The sequence below is a fragment of the Myotis myotis genome, unplaced genomic scaffold (genome assembly GCF_014108235.1).
Source record: "Myotis myotis isolate mMyoMyo1 unplaced genomic scaffold, mMyoMyo1.p scaffold_m19_p_19, whole genome shotgun sequence".
In the NCBI taxonomy this organism is placed as follows: domain Eukaryota; kingdom Metazoa; phylum Chordata; class Mammalia; order Chiroptera; family Vespertilionidae; genus Myotis; species Myotis myotis.
In genome coordinates this window covers 11,218,473-11,235,035 of record NW_023416323.1, presented here as the reverse complement: position 1 = coordinate 11,235,035, position 16,563 = coordinate 11,218,473, and the positions used below count along the sequence as shown (strand labels likewise).

Genomic DNA, 16,563 nt, shown 5'->3' with positions numbered 1-16,563 from the left:
CCACTGCAAAGGTGACCTTTAAGTGAAGCCCTAAAGGAGGTGGAGGATCATGGGGCCACCTCCCATAAGGTGTCCCGGCGGAGGGAGTAGGAAGGGCAAGGGCCAGAAGTGGGAGTGTGAGACATTCCACAGGGGAGGCCAGGGTGACTGAGTGAAGCGGGTGAGGTCAGAGACGCAGCAGGCCACAGTTTAGTATTTTGGTTTCTGCTGGGAGGGGGCGCCACAGGAAGGTTTGAGCAGAGGTACATGATCCTACTTGAGTTTTAACAACGTTAAAACAAAACATCCCTGGTCACCGAAACGGCCAGCCAGTGAGGGACCTCCGGAGTCCAGTCGGAAGCGCAGTGTTTCTCGGGACGCGCTTCCCCTATCCGCCATCGCGGGGCAGCAGAGCCGCGCTGCGCACCCCGCGCTCCGGTGGCCTCGCCCCGCTCCGCCCTGGCGCGCAGGTGGTCTCGTTCTCGGGAATCTTAGCGGAAAACCCGTCTTTAGTCTGCGCCTCCGCTGGGTCCCTTAAGAGCCAGAGTTTCCGGAGGCCTGACTTGGGGCAAGCGATGCTCCGGGGGCCAAACCACGAGATGGGAATGGAGGGAGGCGGAGGAAACTTCGGAAGTAGAATTCCAACTTTTCCTGGGCCTGATTCCCTGGGCTTCCCAAGAGGGGCAGAGCGTCCCTTTCAGGAACCTCGCTTCGTTTTTTAAGTCAATGCAGTATGTGGAAGGCATGGCACTGGCCAGGAAGGCAGTTGGTTAGAGCGTCGTCCCCAAACCCTCTGAACCCGTCAGGGCACAAACAAGAACCAACTAAGAATACATAAATAACTGGAACAACAAACCGGTGTTATTTCCCTCTCTCTCTTATCCTCTCTCTCAAACCAGTCAGTAAACTGTAAAAAAGTAAGTGAAAGACACACGAGCACCACGTCCACTGGGACTCACTCGTCCCGCCTCGCAGGGTGTATCCAGGCAGGTCCATCGCCAGCCCGGGAGAGGGGAGAGAAGGAACAGGTGCGCGCAGGGATCCTGCCCGCTCGACAGGTGAGTCACCCCAGCTGAGTCTCGGTTCTCGTGAGTCACACTCCGCTCGGCTGGGCACGAGCAGAAGGGGGCCGGACAGGATCCCAGGTCTGTACGCGCGCTCCCCGCGGGCGGTAACTTGGTTCTGACCCTAAGGGCCGGCGCGCACCTGGGCCAGCCCACTTCCGGGCAGGGAGGTGGAGGAGCCCCTTCCGCCGCCCACCCCCTTGCCCAACCCTCTCTTCTCACTATGTGTACCTGGGCCGATCCATTCCCCAGAGCGCACAGGGGGTGGACTGGCTAGAAGAAACACAGTGAGTCAAGCAAGTGTCTCCCCGAAAAGCTGGAAGTGTCCTTCATCCACGCCGTTTCCGCTCATTAAAACCCTAGAACTGGGCAGGGTGGCCTGGGAATAGGGACAAAGATCGGAACTGGGAAGGGGAGGAGCATGTACCCCTCCCAGCCTTGGTGCGCGCCGCGCCCCCTACCCTCCGGGTACCCAGCAGGGGACGCGCGGACCGGACGTGCCCAGACGGCCGCGATGGCGCCAGGGGCTGGCGGCCGGACCTGGGTGCTGGGCTCCTACCCGGGCACTCCGGGTTGGGGCGCGGTCGTCTTTATGTGGCTCTTTGTTGGCACTTTGTGCACAGGTACGGAGAGCGGGGCCCCTGGTGCCGCGGAAGGGCGGGAGGGCATTATAGAAACGGGATGAATGAAGTTCTGCACCTCCGAGGAGGCAGGAGAGCTGGGGGAGGGGAATCGGGAAGACCAGGATCTTCCGATCCCAGGGTCTCCGAGATCCCTGGTGTACGGTGTGAGGGGAATTCCGGTTCGCGTTGGAAGCGGTCCCCCGCCCTTGTTCGGGGATAGCAGGAAGTGAAACTCCGGGACCGAAAACCCTGGAGCGCAAGGAGAATGGAACTCTGTGAGGGCAGGGGTGAAGGGACCACCCGATCAGCGGGAAAGGCCGGGAAGGAGACGTGAGCGCACGCGGACATTTCTAAGTCCTGGGGCAATGGGGAGCGGCACTCGAGACCAAGAAACAGTGCCCAGGTTCTGGTGGGTGTCCCTCAGGCTCGAGGTATCTGTGCGTAAGGGTCTGGTAGGATGGACTTCTAGAAGGACTTGTTTTTTTTAATATATTTGATTGATTTTTTACAGAGAGGAAGGGAGAGGGATAGAGAGTTAGAAACATCGTTGAGAGAGACACATCAATCAGCTGCTTCCTGCACACCTCCTACTGGGGATGTGCCTGCAATCAAGGTGCATGCCCTTGACCGGTATCGAACCTGGGACCCTTCAGCCCTTCAGTCCGCAGCCGACGCTGTATCCACTGAGCCAAACCGGTTAGGGCATAGAAGGACTTGGTTTGAAACCATCTTGTGCTGGCAAGTTTTCGCTGGATCGGATGTTTGTTTGGGGTGGGGGTGGGGGGGCGGGATTTTATCTTTCTGCAAGCACTTTCGGCATATTTATTTGAAATGGCTTTGGGTAGGGTGAGATGGGAGGCTGAAGGAGACATTGTCAAGCTTTACCTACTCCATGACAAAGCAGTTCAGACAACTCCAAAATTAACCCTCCAGTCCACAAAAGTTGGGTAATTTGGAACAATGGTTTTGAAGTGGGGCCTCCAGCACTTCAGCACTTGCCTGTATGGGCCACAGAGAGGAGCCCTTTCTGTGAGAGAATGGGCAAGGCAAGAGGGGGCTGGGGTGGTTCAGTGGACACACTCTGGGAAAAGAGGTGGCAGGATGTTCCAAGAAATCTGACCTTGCACCTGTCACTTCAGCCCCATGGGTCTATAAAATGGGCATGATTATCAGAGCTGCCCCATCAGTCCTGAGGATTAAGGAACAGTATACGCCAGGCTCTCTATAAAACCATACATTGTAAGTGTCAAGTTGGTGACAAAGGTTGTTGCTTATTTCTGCTGAAGCACATTCCAGTGTTCGTAGTGGTCCCTACTAACCACTCTCGCCCTCAGCTCCTGCCAGTGCCATCCAAGTGACTGTGTCAGACCCCTACCACGTGGTGATCCTCTTCCAGCCTGTGACCCTGCCCTGCACCTACCAGTTGACCACGACCCCCACAGCACCCATCGTGATCTGGAAGTACAAATCTTTCTGCCGGGACCGCATCGCTGACGCCTTTTCTCCAGCCAGTGTTGACAACCAGCTCAATGCCCAGCTGGCAGCTGGCAACCCGGGCTACAACCCCTATGTGGAGTGTCAGGACAGTGTGCGCACTGTCAGGGTTGTAGCCACTAAGCAGGGCAATGCTGTGACCCTGGGAGACTACTACCAGGGCCGGAGGATCACCATAACAGGAAGTATGTTGGGTGGGGCAAGGGAGAAGGCAGGGGAAGGGGTTGGGGATGACTTGCGCAGGCTCCCTTGTGTGCAACCTGGAGTCCCCACCTGGAAGCTCGTTAGCACCAGTGTCTGAAATGACTGACAAAGGGAGGACCCTTCCTTCTATCCATCCATCCATTCCTTTATTTAACAGCAAAGACTTAAGGAGCACCTAACAAACACCATGTGTTGTTTGGTGCCTTGGAAATATAGCAGTAAAGAAAATTATTAAAAAAAAAATTATTAAATTCTTTCCCTTGTGGAGCTCGCAATCCAGTGAGGGAGACAAGATAAATACAACACATACTCTCAAGTGCTTGGAAATAAAGACGAGTAGGTAATGGAGAGAGAGGCAGGGTTCTATAATACTAATATTATCGGTAATAGTAAGTAAAATTTCTATAAGTAACAACTTATAAAGGACCTTCTATGTGCCAGGCTGTAATTCCAGGTTTGTGGGGATTAACTCATTTAGACTCCACAATTGTGTGAATAGAATCTGCTGTCATTTTACAGAGGCCCAGAGAGGCAACATGACTTGTACAGGGTCACAGAGCTGATAACAGAGCTGGGATTCTAAGTTAGCCTCTTTGGGTCTAGTCTCTAAGCTGGTAACTCCTTTGCTTGACCAGGGTGGGGTGAGAGATTTTAATGGAGAAGGTCTATGACTTGCCAGCGCATTACATTATTCTCCCACTGACTCCTTACGGCCACATTTTCCACTCGAAAACTGAGGCACAGAGAGGTTAAGTAGCTCGTCTAAGCACACAGAGCTAGAGCTGGGATTTTAACCCAGGCAGCCCTGGAAGCCCTTTTCCGTGACCTTAATTCTGCCTAATGATGGGAAGTGCCTGTTAGGACTAAGTAAGGGGTGGAGGGGAAGTTGTACATTCATTCATCTGTTCAGATAGTATTTATCGAGCATTTACCAAGCACTAGGCATAAGGGATGGGGTGGTGATCAGGACATCTGATAGCCCTGCCCTCAAGGAGGTGACAGGCTAGTGGGGTGAGGTAGATAGTAAACATCAGATAAAGAGTAAGACTATTAGAGAGTACTAAGTGTTACAATAAAACAGACCTGGGTGTTGTGCTGTATGGAGTGACTCGAGTGCACACCTTAAGAACGACACAAATGTAATTTGAGGAGGGACTGGGACTGGGTCCTAAAGAATCTAGAAGGCAGCCCTAGCCGGTTTGGCTCAGTGGATAGAGCGTCGGCCTGCAAACTGAAAGGTCCCAGGTTTGATTCTGGTCAAGGGCACGTGCCCAGGTTGTGGGCTCAATTCCCAGTGAGGGGTGTGCAGGAGGCAGCCGATCAATGATTCTCTCTCATCATTGATGTTTGTATCTCTCCCTCTTTCTTCCTCTCTGAAATCAATAGAAGGCAGAGAGGAAGGTGATGGGAAGCAGTGGGTGAGGAGTGAAGGCTCTCCCATTTAATGGATTTATCCTTTTACTGTCTTAAAACAAGATTAAAGTTTTAGTCTTGGGCATGGGGGCAGAGGAGTGAAGGGAGTGTCCCTTTGCAGACCCCAAGAGACCAGGGCCAGGGCACACTCCTCCCCTCACTCTGTAGACCATGGACGAAAGGCAAGGTTCCAGGTGCTGAGCCTGTCAGTCCTGTTTCTAGGAGAGACCAGACCTACTTGCCCTGAATTTCCATGGGCAGTTCAGCCCAAAGCATCCTGCTGTTCTTGAGGACAAAGGGCTTCTTGGGGTTAACCTGTCCTGTACCTTTCCCGCTCCCACCAGGACCAGGTGGGACAGCCTGGCTGGCTGGAATCATGCCCGTGCTGAGTCCAAAACTCCAGAGTGGCCCTCAGGCTCCAGCTGGGGCAGATTCTTCATGCTCTGGAGGCCTCACAGCCCCAGGTCTTTCAAGCGGCCTTGATCCGGCCCATGTTTGATGTAGGCTGTGAGCATCCATTGTATCTACGTCCTCTCAGGAAACCCAGTAGCCATAGGAGCTTCCTCCATTTCAGCCTTGAAAGTAGAGAAAAGTTGACTTTCCTGTGGTGTCCCAAGGGTCACCAGCATCAGGTCTTAAGTGAAAGTGGTTCTGGGCAAACTGTAATGTTAGTTCACCCCCAGTCTCTCAGCTCAGTGGGGCCCCACTGCCTTCCATTCTTCCCTGCTGTGGGTGATGTCGGTGCCTGGATAGGAGCTCTGTTTCTACCTCAGGCTGCTTGGGGTCCATGTGTCACCCTCCCCACTCAGTAACATGACCAGAGAGCCCATGGGGCCCCCGAGATTGTAAGGGCCCTCTCTGCTGTGTGCTGATACGGAACCAGAGGCTCAGAGGTGCGGAGGAGGCCCCAGCTTCTGTTTCCAACTGGATACCAGTGTCTTCTCCCTGTACCTAAAACACTTGGAGCAATGCCCAGCCCAGTGTGTCAGGACCAGACATAATACAGGGAACAGGGCGCGCCTGGCAGGAAGGAGGTGGGCCCAGGCCTTAGAATTGATCAAAAGAAGCTGTAAATCCATATTTTTCGTGGGTTTTAGAAACACCATGCAAGCCAAACAAAACACGTCAAGGCCCGGGTGTGGGCCACAGGAGCCCAGATTTCATCTCCTGGCCCATAAGCTTTTGCTATGGCATGGGGCTCCTGTCCACCTCTTCAGTGTTGGGCAGGGACCTGTCCTGGAGCTCTGGTTTGGAGAGGTGTAGTCAGAGTCTGGTTTAAAAGATAGGCTGGGAAAATGATGGTGTTCTGGAGAGTCCAGAAAGTTTGGGAGAATGTAGTTACGAGTTTTATGAGGATTCAGTGAAAGAATATGTGCAAAGGAACCCAGCACATAGCAGAAACTTAGTAATTGGTGGCTAGATACCTGACCATGGAGGGGTGCTGTGTCCCCCAGTCCTTCATGTCTGCTGCGAAGGTCACCCTCCTTAAACTTGCACAACCCCCTCCTCCACACTGGCACTTTCTGTCTTCCCTGATTGTTTTTCTCTATATTGCTTACCACCATCTGACATGCCATATATTTAACCTTTTTTACTTGTCTCTCCCAGTTAAGGTCTGCTGTAAGGGCAGGGGTTTATATCTGTGGCCCATAGCAGTGGTTCTCAAACTGTTAGTTTTAGGGCCTCTATACTCTTTTTTTGTTGTTAATCCTCATCTGAGGATATTTTTCCTTTGATTTTTAGAGAGAGTGGAAGGGAAGGGAGGAGAGAGAGAAACATCGATGTGAGATAGACACATTGGTTGCCTCTCGCATGCGCCCTGATTGGGGGAGGGGGGGATCAAGCCTGCAACCGAGGTATGTGCCCTTGACCGGAATCAAACCTGGGACCCTTCAGTCCTAGGGCTGACACCCTACCCACTGAGCCAAACTGGTTAGAGATAGGGCCTTTACACTCTTAATTACTGAGATCCTCAAAGAATTTTGTTTTTATAGCTAGCAAACTGAGAGAAGTTTAAAAAATATTTAAGCTGACAGTGATAAACTCTTCATAAGTTAATATGGATAACATACTTTAATGAAAATACTACCATATTTTCCAAAACAAAATAAGAAACTTTAATGAAAATTGCATCGTTGCTTTATAATTTTGCTCATCTCCTTGAAGTCTGGCTGAGTAGAAATTGTGATAGCGTGTGTCATGTAGCCTCTGGAATACTCCACAGTTCATTCAGAGATTAAGTGGAAAAGGCAAATAACATCTTAGTATTATTATGCAAGCAATTTTGACCTCTGGAATCCTCTGAAAAGGTCTTGGGGAACCCCAGGACCCACGGATCATACTTTGAGAACTGTTGCTGTCGAGTATACCACATGCCTCAGATACTGCCTGGAACATAGGACGCTTTTAGTAATTATGTGAAATGTTGAATGTATTAAGGGCATATTTGAATAAAACCAGGTGCCTAGACTCCTGGAACAGACTACAAAAGCTAAGGGAGGTCGACGCTAGGAGGGAAGGGGTTCATTTCCCAGTCCCCCTGTGTCAGACACCCGGGACTCAGCGGTGACTGAGACCAGGGTCTGCTTGTGTGGAGTTCACATTCTGGGTAGGACCAGGTGTGCTCAGCCTCTAAGCTAGCTGATACAGTGTAGCAGTGGGGCAGGGGAGCTGTGCCAGTGCAATGGAACCCGCCCTGCCAGGGTCTGAGAACACAGTGCCAGGCAGAAGAACTCGCACAGGTGCAAGCAGAGGCAGGTGTGGGCCAGCATGCTGGGCCCAGTGAGGAGGCCAGAGTGTCCAGAGTAGTGAGTGAAGGAGATTGGTGGGGGTGAGGCTGGTGTGTCCGGTAGCGAGATCATACCAAGGGCCTGTGGGCCAGGGAAAGGCTTTTGGAGTGGTGGAGGTAGACATCGAAAGGAGGGTTTGTCTGTGGATGTGAGCTCTTCTTTCCAAAGGAGGAAGGCTCCGGTTCTTTTTCATTTCTTTGGCAAGTGGCTGATGCCCTGGTGAGTGCCAGGTGCTGCAGACTGGGGCACACACAATTACTGCCCTCGACTGTCATGGAGAAGGGCAGCGGGTATGTGGGGCAATGTGGCAGGCAAGTCATCGGAGGCCCGAGTGCCAGAACTTTTGGGAAGAAGCTGGCTGGTGGCTGTGGCGTGTTCCTGTTGCCAGCTGGGTCCCACCTGCCCCACGCTGGTGCATACCTGAAGGGCTTTAACTAATTAGGGCCTGGAGCATAGAGAGGAAACGGGAAATGCTGACAGACTTTCATTACTGGTGTAATTAACAGGCTCCTTGCCCCTAGCAGCTTCGTACCTGAGCGTCCCCAAGCCCTGGGCCTGACCTGCATTGTGGGGGCTGACAGGTGGATGAATTAGGGAACTGGGACGGTCCAGGTCTTTCTCCCTCACACACACACCCCGTTTTTTTCTCATGCCTACACGAATTCTGATTCCTAGAGTCTGAGCTACTTACCTCCGCTCCCTTACCCTGGGCCCACGCCCTGGCCTACATCAGGCTTCCTGGTAGTTCACATTGGGGGCAGTAACTTTTGCTGTGAGAGGTACAGAAAATGGCTGTTAATTCTGAATTGCTGGCTCTGGAGTCAAGGCCACTGATGAGCTGGACAACTTTGGGTGGGTCAGGTCATCTCATCTATGAACCGGGAAGGGTAACACTGCCCACCTCACAGATTTATTGACTACCCCATGTCAAGTGTTTAATGCACAGCCGAAGAGGAAGCACTGCCTGGTCTGAACTGTCTCACAGCCACTCTGCGCACCTGCAGCCCCATTCCCTGATGTCTCCGTGGTGGGAGGCTCCGGCCTCCCCACAGTGGCTTCACACTCTCCTCCTGGTACAGATGCTGACCTGACCTTTGACCAGACGGCTTGGGGGGACAGTGGTGTGTATTACTGCTCTGTGGTCTCGGCCCAGGACCTCCAAGGGAACAACGAGGCCTACGCAGAGCTCATCGTCCTGGGTGAGTGGGCTGGGCCCTGAGGGCCTGGGAAGGGAGGGGTGGGGGGCCTCTTCTCCTACTTCTGCATGTCTCCCCCTGTCCTCCAGCTCACTCTCCGGGCTCTGTCGCCTGCTTTGCTCTCCCCACATGGCACCATCAGTCACTTGGGCTTACCTGTGCCTTGCACCCTAGGCAGACACTCCCTCCCCCCACAACATTTCAAGTAAGCCACAGCCAGACTAAGAGTGGAGGGAATGGGGGACCAGATCTCTTCTTGTCTCGTTTTTAATACAGAAATGGTCAGAGTTGGTTGGCAGTGAGTGAGGAGGGTTGATGGTATGTGTAATTGAGAAGGGAGCCGGACCTACCTCTGTCACATCTCCAGGGCCACGTCTGACCCCAGAGGCCCTTGCCAAAGCACAGGAACCTTGCCCTCTGCCTGCTGGGATGGCATTTTGTGGCTTATACAGTGTGTGCTTCCCTCAGGCCAGGCCCCTCCAAATGCCCAGGTGCAGGGTGGGGTAGCCACCAGCAGTCCCTGTCTGGCCATGAGGCCCTTTACCGTGTGTGGAAGGGATGTTGCCGTTAGCCAGATGCTCTGTTCTCAGCCAACACATATAGTCTCATGTGACGTGCTATATGTGAAATGCTGCCGGGCTACACACTGCCATCAGATGCATGATACAAGGAAACATGTGTGTGAATGAGCGCACATGATGAGGGAGCATGCTGCAGGGGCTCAGACCGTGTGACAGTTCACTCGTGGGTGACAGTGCATGCACCAGTGACCCAGAGAACCTCTGCTTGTCCTTGGTAAAATGTACAGTCTGCATCAGCAGTTCTCAAAATGCAGTCTCGGGACCTACTTATGCTCTGAAAAATTATTGAGGATCTCAAGAGTTTTTGTTTCTGTTTCTGTGGGCTATATCTGTAGTTGGTCAACATTGTAGAGATTGAAACTGGAACATTTTTAAAGCAAGATACACAAGGACATAATGCATTACCATCAAAGTGGTAATGTTGTGTCATCGCATGTCACAATGACAGCAAAAAAGGCAAATAATGGCTTAGTGTTATGAAAATCAGTTTGGCTTTGGGGACAGGACCACACTTTGAGAACTGCTGGTTTGGATGGTGGAAAACCCCTCGTGGGGCATGTGGCACGGAGTGTGTGAGCTTTGGATAGAGGCTGGCGGAGAGCTGGGTGTATAGATGCCCCTGCGATATGCTCGTGGGCACACATCACTGATGGCACCTGAGGGAAGTCACTAGCTGGGCCATGGGACTTGCAGATGGGACAGAATGCATGGACCGAGATGGGACCCTCATGGACTAAAGAACCAGGGCCACACTAACTTGTAGGGCTGTAGGCACTTTTGCCTTCATGGGAAGGCATTAAAAAAAATATATATATATTTATATTTATATTTATATTTATATTTATATTTATATTTATACATATTTATATATGTATATATTTATGATTACCTTGCTATAAAAACCATTTGTTATATATTTGGTATTATTATATTTTTTCTTCAGATTTAAAAATAAAAATATTTTCAAGGCCCCTAGGACACTGCCTATTATGCCTGATGGACCAGGACCGTCCTTATCACATGGGATGGGTTCAACCCTTTGGGGCAACAGGACCCATGTATGTGGAAAAGATGAAGTGCTCAAATTCAGGTCACACCTTCAGAACCTATGGGAAATGTACTGGGACCCTTTTGGGCAACAGAATCCCCTGAGGCATGAGAGAGGGTAAATTATGTGATGGAAGCCTTCTGGAAAACAGCACCCATGTGGGTGGGGGGGCAGGTGAGGGCAGGAACCAAGTGCTATGACCCTCCTAGGCCACCGACCTATCTGATGCTTCCAGGCACACCTTCACCCTGATAAGCCTGGAGCTGGGCTTCTGGGGAGAGGCAGCCTGGGCTGGCTCTGGCCAGCATAATATGTCTCTCTTTTGTCCCTCCAGGCAGGACCTCGGGGGTGGCTGAGCTCTTACCTGGTTTTCAGGCGGGGCCCATGGAAGGTACGGGGGTGGAGGCCCCTTCACACCACTTACTGCTTCTAAATATTACCCCCCCCCCAAATGCCGCTCGCTGTGGACCCCCACTAACCTTTCCTGACTCCAACTCATGGCATGTAGTGACCTGGCTCTGGGCTTCGGGGTGGGCAGGGAGCCTGAGGGTGGCCTGGGGTGTAGGCAGGAGGCTCCTGTGACTGGTGCCTGTAGTGTTCTTCTAGGGGTTGGTCTGGGCAGCTGGCTCTCTGTCCCTCTCTGCGGCTACAGCCTGTCTTGCTCTGGCTAGGTCACCTCTCCTTTTCTGCCTTGCCCCGATGAGTCCAGGGCGAGTTCCTTTGGGACCGGCCTGAATTGTAGAGGAGTGGGCAGCCCTCTGCTGCTGCGCCCCAGCTTCTGGCATGGAGGCTTCAGCAAGGGCTACAGCTTCCCTGACAAGCTTTGCAGACAGCTTCGCCCACCCGTCTCTGCACTGCCCTGCTGTGTCCCTGTTCCCACCCAGGCCTCCTGGCTCAGGGCCTGCTCCCGTCTCTCTGCAGACTGGCTGTTCGTGGTTGTTGTCTGCCTAGCTGTCTTCCTTGTCTTCCTCCTCCTGGGCATCTGCTGGTGTCAGTGCTGCCCGCACACCTGCTGCTGTTACGTCCGGTGCCCCTGCTGCCCAGACAAGTGCTGCTGCCCAGAGGCTTGTGAGTGTCCCTCGAGTGACCACCCCCATTCAGCATCTTGCCTGGGTCCAAGGGGAGGAGGTGCTACTGGTCTGGAGGTTATGAGGTGAGCAATTTGGGAGAAAGTGGGTCAAGGAGGACCAGCAGATTTAGATTTTTATTTACATTAACTTTTCATTTATTTTGATTCTTCATTTGAGTTTTTCCTTTTGAAAGTTTAATCTATATGCACGGTAAGAAAAACTCAAATAGTACAAAACAGTCACTGGAGAGTAAATCTCCCTTTAAAAACAAAATCTTAAGTCAAAAGGTAAGAAACCAAATGAGGTTTATAGCATCACATAATTTAAGCAAATTAAAAAACCTTGTCCACACAACCATTTGGATTTTATACGGGGACTATGTTTAAAGACATGTCTAGCACATGAGTGGCACCTGGAGGGTTGGGAATGGAAGCGGGGAAGGAAGCGAACAAAGCACGAGGGGAAAGAAGGAAGAGAGTGAGTCCCTCCTCCCGCTGCCCCCTGGCCCCTCTGCAGGGACTGTCTGGGTAAACCAGCACCTCTGCACTCAGTTGTTTTGAAGTTTTAATCAACTTTGACATGGACGTTTATGCGGGCCACTTTCAGCCATACATACGTGTATCTAGTCTCTTGCACTGAAAATAGGCCATGAAAGTACACTTCTCTATTAGTCCTTAGTAAGTTCAACACTCCCACCTTTTCCTTTATCAGTGTAAAGGCCACTGTATCTTTGGTTGATGAACAGATGACCTTGGCAGCTAGAAACATAACTTTACACATGAGGAGCTCCTAGAACATGAGACCAAAAGAGGGACAGACCTGCTCCTCTCATGGCACCTGCCCATTTCTAGGCCAGTAGTGAACAAGTGATGGAAAGAATGACACATGTACTCCAGATGGGTGTATGTCTGTGTACTTAGATTTAAAGCTTATACACATGATTTCAGTATAAAGCAGTCCAAGCTGCGTTAAAAGTTGAATCACAAGCGATTTTTTAAGGTGGAGGTTTGAGGCCTGGCCTGCCTCCTTACCTGCTTGGAAGCCCAGTAAATCCCCCTCATTTAGTCTCCTCTTCTGTAAAATGGGACTATGGCAGACCCTCTGTATAGGGTGAATGTGGGAAACTGGTGTGTCCAGCATTTACTGCAGGGTTCGGCCGACATGAAGTGTTCCATACTCACTAGCCATTGGGCATTGCTGCTGTCAGCATCGGCAGTGACCGAGGGCCAGAGAGCAAATCAGAGCCCTGCCACTCACACCTCAGAGCAGTGTTCCCTCTCTGAGCCTGTTTCTCCTACCTCAGGCGGTGTCCTGAGCATTAAGGGAAGACTGTGAGCGTCCCTAGCACAGGGCGGTGACCCACTCCATGCCGACTAATTCTGTGGTCACTGGGCTCAGTGGTGGGCAAACTGGTTCCTCAAAATACTATTCCCTGAAAAAAATTTGCTGCTGTTTGGGGTCTTAAGCTACCACCTTTCTTGTCATTTTTAGTTGGGAGCTTCTGGCTTACCTGGTGGATGTTAGTCCGTTTCACAGGTGGAAAGGGACTCCCAAGGGCTATAACCAAATTTGCAGTTACCCCACAAATTAGGTGAAGGCCGGGGCCAGGAGTGCAAATTCTCTCCATTCTGAATCTCTGTTATCCCAAACTGAGGCCCCATTAGTTCCCTTCCAGAGGCTGCATTACTCCACAGCTACAGTGACAGCCACAGCCCCCCTGGGCATCTGAAAGCAAATCCCACCGCAAATTAGAAATCAGCCAGTCACCTGAGCTTCTGGGGGGACCACTGCGCCTTTTGCTTCCCCACTGAATCAGCAGTGAAGGGACCTTTCTGAGCCTATTCCTCCTACCCCCACCCCACTCCCATTTTCCTGTTAAGAAGCCCAGGGGAGAAACAGCTTGCCTAGGCACAGTGACTGTGCTGCAGGAGCAGCCACCAGAACCCAGACTCTGGCCTGGAGAGGAAGGCAGCAGGGAGGATTTGCCCTTGAACTGTCAAGCCTAGAACCAGGAGGGGGTGAAGGCAGAGTAAGTGGGTACAGCCCAGAAGTTGAAAACACTAGGAGAATCCCCATGACCTCGAGTTCTGGAAGATGCCATGGCGAGGATCCAGCAGGCCTGAGGGGAGCAGGCATGGGATTCCCCTGCCCTGAGATGATTTGTTTTCTAAAGCTGGGACTCAGCTGCCAACTGGAATGTTTTGGCCTGTGGGTCCAGCACATGGGTTTATCGAAAGGGGCATCTTCTCCCTTTGCTCTGTGAATGCAGGCTCCAGGTGGCCACTTCTTCTGATAAGGTGGCTAGAGAGTTGGGATTTTATGTAAAACCTCAACAAATGTTGGTAACCATCACTGCTAAAGAAAACATGTCCTGGCAGATTGGGGCTGCAGTGCACGTCCCTGTCCTCAAAGCTCCGTGAGGAATCACAGGAAGTGTGGCTCAATGACGGACCTTCAGAAACAAAGTCCCCAGGGAGGCTCCACAACTGGGGGTGGGGAGAAGGTCGAGGCACATGTCCCTCTGGTCCTTTTATCATAGGGAAGGGCAGTATGGCTCCTGGCCACCATCTCATGCTTTGTGTGTCTTAACCAGTGTATGCTGCTGGCAAAGCAGCCACCTCAGGCGTCCCGAGCATCTACGCCCCTAGCACCTATGCTTACCTTTCTCCTGCCAAGACCCCACCCCCGGCAACCATGATTCCTATGGGCACCGTTTACAATGGATACTCTGGAGACTTTGACAAGAACAGCTCAGGTGAGGTCTGGGGGAGCCAGGAGCAACTCGGGGAGGGATAGGCTGGGCATTTGGGCACTAAGAGGTATGGGGCTGGAAGGAAGAGAGGACTGGGGGCAGGGGAAGGGGGCTGGGAATACAGGACTTTGCTCCAGGGGGGCAGCCACTGACAGCCATTCTCCCCCAGTAGGTGGCTGTAGCTCCCAGATACCCCTGCTTCGTGATGCAGACAGCAGTGTGACCTCTGGTAAGAATCAAGTGTTACTAAGTTGGACATGCCTGTAAGGGAGGGGGACTGGGTCAGCACCCAAACTCATCACCTCCATCTCCTGTCTCCAGAAGTCCGTAGTGGCTACAGAATTCAGGCCAGCCAGCAGGATGACTCTATGCGGGTCCTGTACTACATGGAGAAGGAACTGGCCAACTTTGACCCTTCTCGGCCTGGCCCCCCCAACAGCCGTGTAGAGAGGGGTGAGGAACCTTGGAGTTTGAGGGGTTGCAGAGGTGGGGGGTGGGACACATCTCCCGGATTACCTGTCCCAAGAATGCTCGCTTGCAAATCCTGGACAGGGTACCTCCTTCCCTACCATGGCCAGTGAGAATTGTATGGGACACTGCATATCATCCCTTAACCGGTGGGAGAAGTCTTTGGCCCTGTAGAGAGTGTATGAGGCAGTGGTGACACTGCTGGACCCTAGAGCTCCTGGCATTAGGTCCTGACCTCCCAGCAGTCAGTGACACGACCCTTCCCTACAGCCATGAGTGAAGTCACCTCCCTCCATGAAGACGACTGGAGATCGCGGCCTTCCCGCGGCCCTGCCCTCACCCCAATCCTGGATGAGGAATGGGGTCGCCACTCCCCTCGGAGTCCAAGGAGGTGGGAGCAAGAGCCCCTCACAGAACGGCCCAGGAGTGGCTGGGGGGCCGGGCGTCCCCGGGCTCGCTCTGTGGATGCTCTGGATGACCTCACACGGCCAGGCTCTGCTGAATCAGGGAGGAGGTCTCCCCCAAATAGCGGGAAGAGAGGCCGAGCTTATGCACACCCCCGAAGCCGCAGCCGTGATGACCTCTACGACCAAGAGGACCCAAGGGGCTTTCCACACTCCCAGGAACCCCGCTTCGATGACTTCAGGTCTAGAGACCGCCCTGGTGCTGACCCTAGGAACCGCTCCCACCGCGCTCGGGATGCTCGGAGCGAGAGGTCCAGGGACCCGGACCCCCAATATGATGGTCGGCTTCTGGAAGAGGCCTTGAGGAGAAAGGGGCCAGCGGAGAGGAGACCTTACCGGGAGGAAGAGGACGAGGACGCCTACTACCCCCCAGCGCCTCCCCCTTACTCTGAGACCGACTCCCAGGCCTCACGGGAGCGGAGGCTCAAGAAGGTGAGTGGACAGCCTTCCCTGGCCTGCCTTCCTGGACCCTCTCCAGCCCTAAGCTCACACCCTTTTCTTTCTTTCTCCTTTGCAGAACTTGGCCCTGAGTCGGGAAAGTTTAGTCGTCTGATCGCCTTTTGTATGTAGTTTTGTACTTTTTTTTAAAATTTGAGGAACTGTTGATGTTCCTCTTCTAATAAAATATATAATCACAAGGCCTAATGTGGAGGGAAGCGCTTGTTTTGTTGCGTGAGGTGGGGCCCCGGAGAGCTGCCCTGTGTGTGGGCACAGGGTCCCGTGCCCCTGCTCCCCGCTACTTGCCCTGCGCCCGGGGCAGGACCAGCTGTCTCCTCCCGCTCCCCTAGGCGCGGAGTGCGCACCCGCTGGCTCCGCCCGGCCCTGCGTGCGCGCCCCAGCCCCGTCCGGACGTGCGCATGCGCCTCGGGCCTCCGCCTTCGCGCACTTTGGCCGAAACGGGAGCGCGCATGCGCGCTCCACTGCCGTTCCACTCCATTCACACGCGCCCCCCGCCCCTCCCCCCGACGACTTCACGGTCTCCAAACCCCGCGGCCCGCCTCGTCCCCCGGCGTTCTATCCGGGCTCGCGTTCCACCCGGCGGCCCGCTGGCGAGTGCCAGGCAGTCCGGGGGCGGGGGCGACCCCGCGCCGCGCCGAGACCCGGCCGGCGCGCGCCCGCGGCCATCGGAGACAAACAGCGTGCGCGTTCCCCGGGGGCTGCCCTCCCCGCGCGTCGGCCCGGGATCGCGCTGCCGCCGCCGCGCGCGCGCAGCTCAAGTAAAGGAGGAAAAAAAAGGAGGAAAAAATAGAAAGCGGCGACCGCTACCGCAGCGATCCGCCGCGGGACTGGGCCAGGCCGGGCGGCTGACGCTCGAGCCGGCGATCCAGGGGAGGCGGCGGCCGTCCAGGTCGGGCCGGATTAAAAAAAAAAAGTCGCGGCGGCGGCGGCGGCGGCTCCGGGAAGGAGGCCCGAGGGCC

General features: G+C 53.6%; 1 protein-coding gene across 9 annotated transcripts; it reads left to right on the top strand.

Moving 5' to 3' along the window:
• The first annotated feature begins 1,388 nt into the window (after positions 1 to 1,388).
• On the top strand, positions 1,389 to 15,790 carry LSR (lipolysis stimulated lipoprotein receptor). Of its 9 annotated transcripts, none has more exons than XM_036345046.1 (10): positions 1,414 to 1,666; positions 3,001 to 3,345; positions 8,646 to 8,765; positions 10,726 to 10,782; positions 11,313 to 11,459; positions 14,055 to 14,216; positions 14,383 to 14,442; positions 14,535 to 14,666; positions 14,952 to 15,577; positions 15,663 to 15,790. In XM_036345046.1, the coding sequence occupies exons 1-10, from the start codon at positions 1,465 to 1,467 to the stop codon at positions 15,696 to 15,698; spliced, it is 1,887 nt and encodes a 628-aa protein (XP_036200939.1). In that variant the 5' UTR covers positions 1,414 to 1,464; the 3' UTR covers positions 15,699 to 15,790. The 9 variants fall into 9 exon arrangements, with proteins under 9 accessions (XP_036200948.1, XP_036200942.1, XP_036200943.1 ...); XM_036345047.1 differs by having other exon boundaries at positions 1,416 to 1,666; positions 14,386 to 14,442; XM_036345055.1 differs by lacking the exon at positions 3,001 to 3,345 and having other exon boundaries at positions 1,389 to 1,666.
• Positions 15,791 to 16,563: the final 773 nt, after the last annotated feature.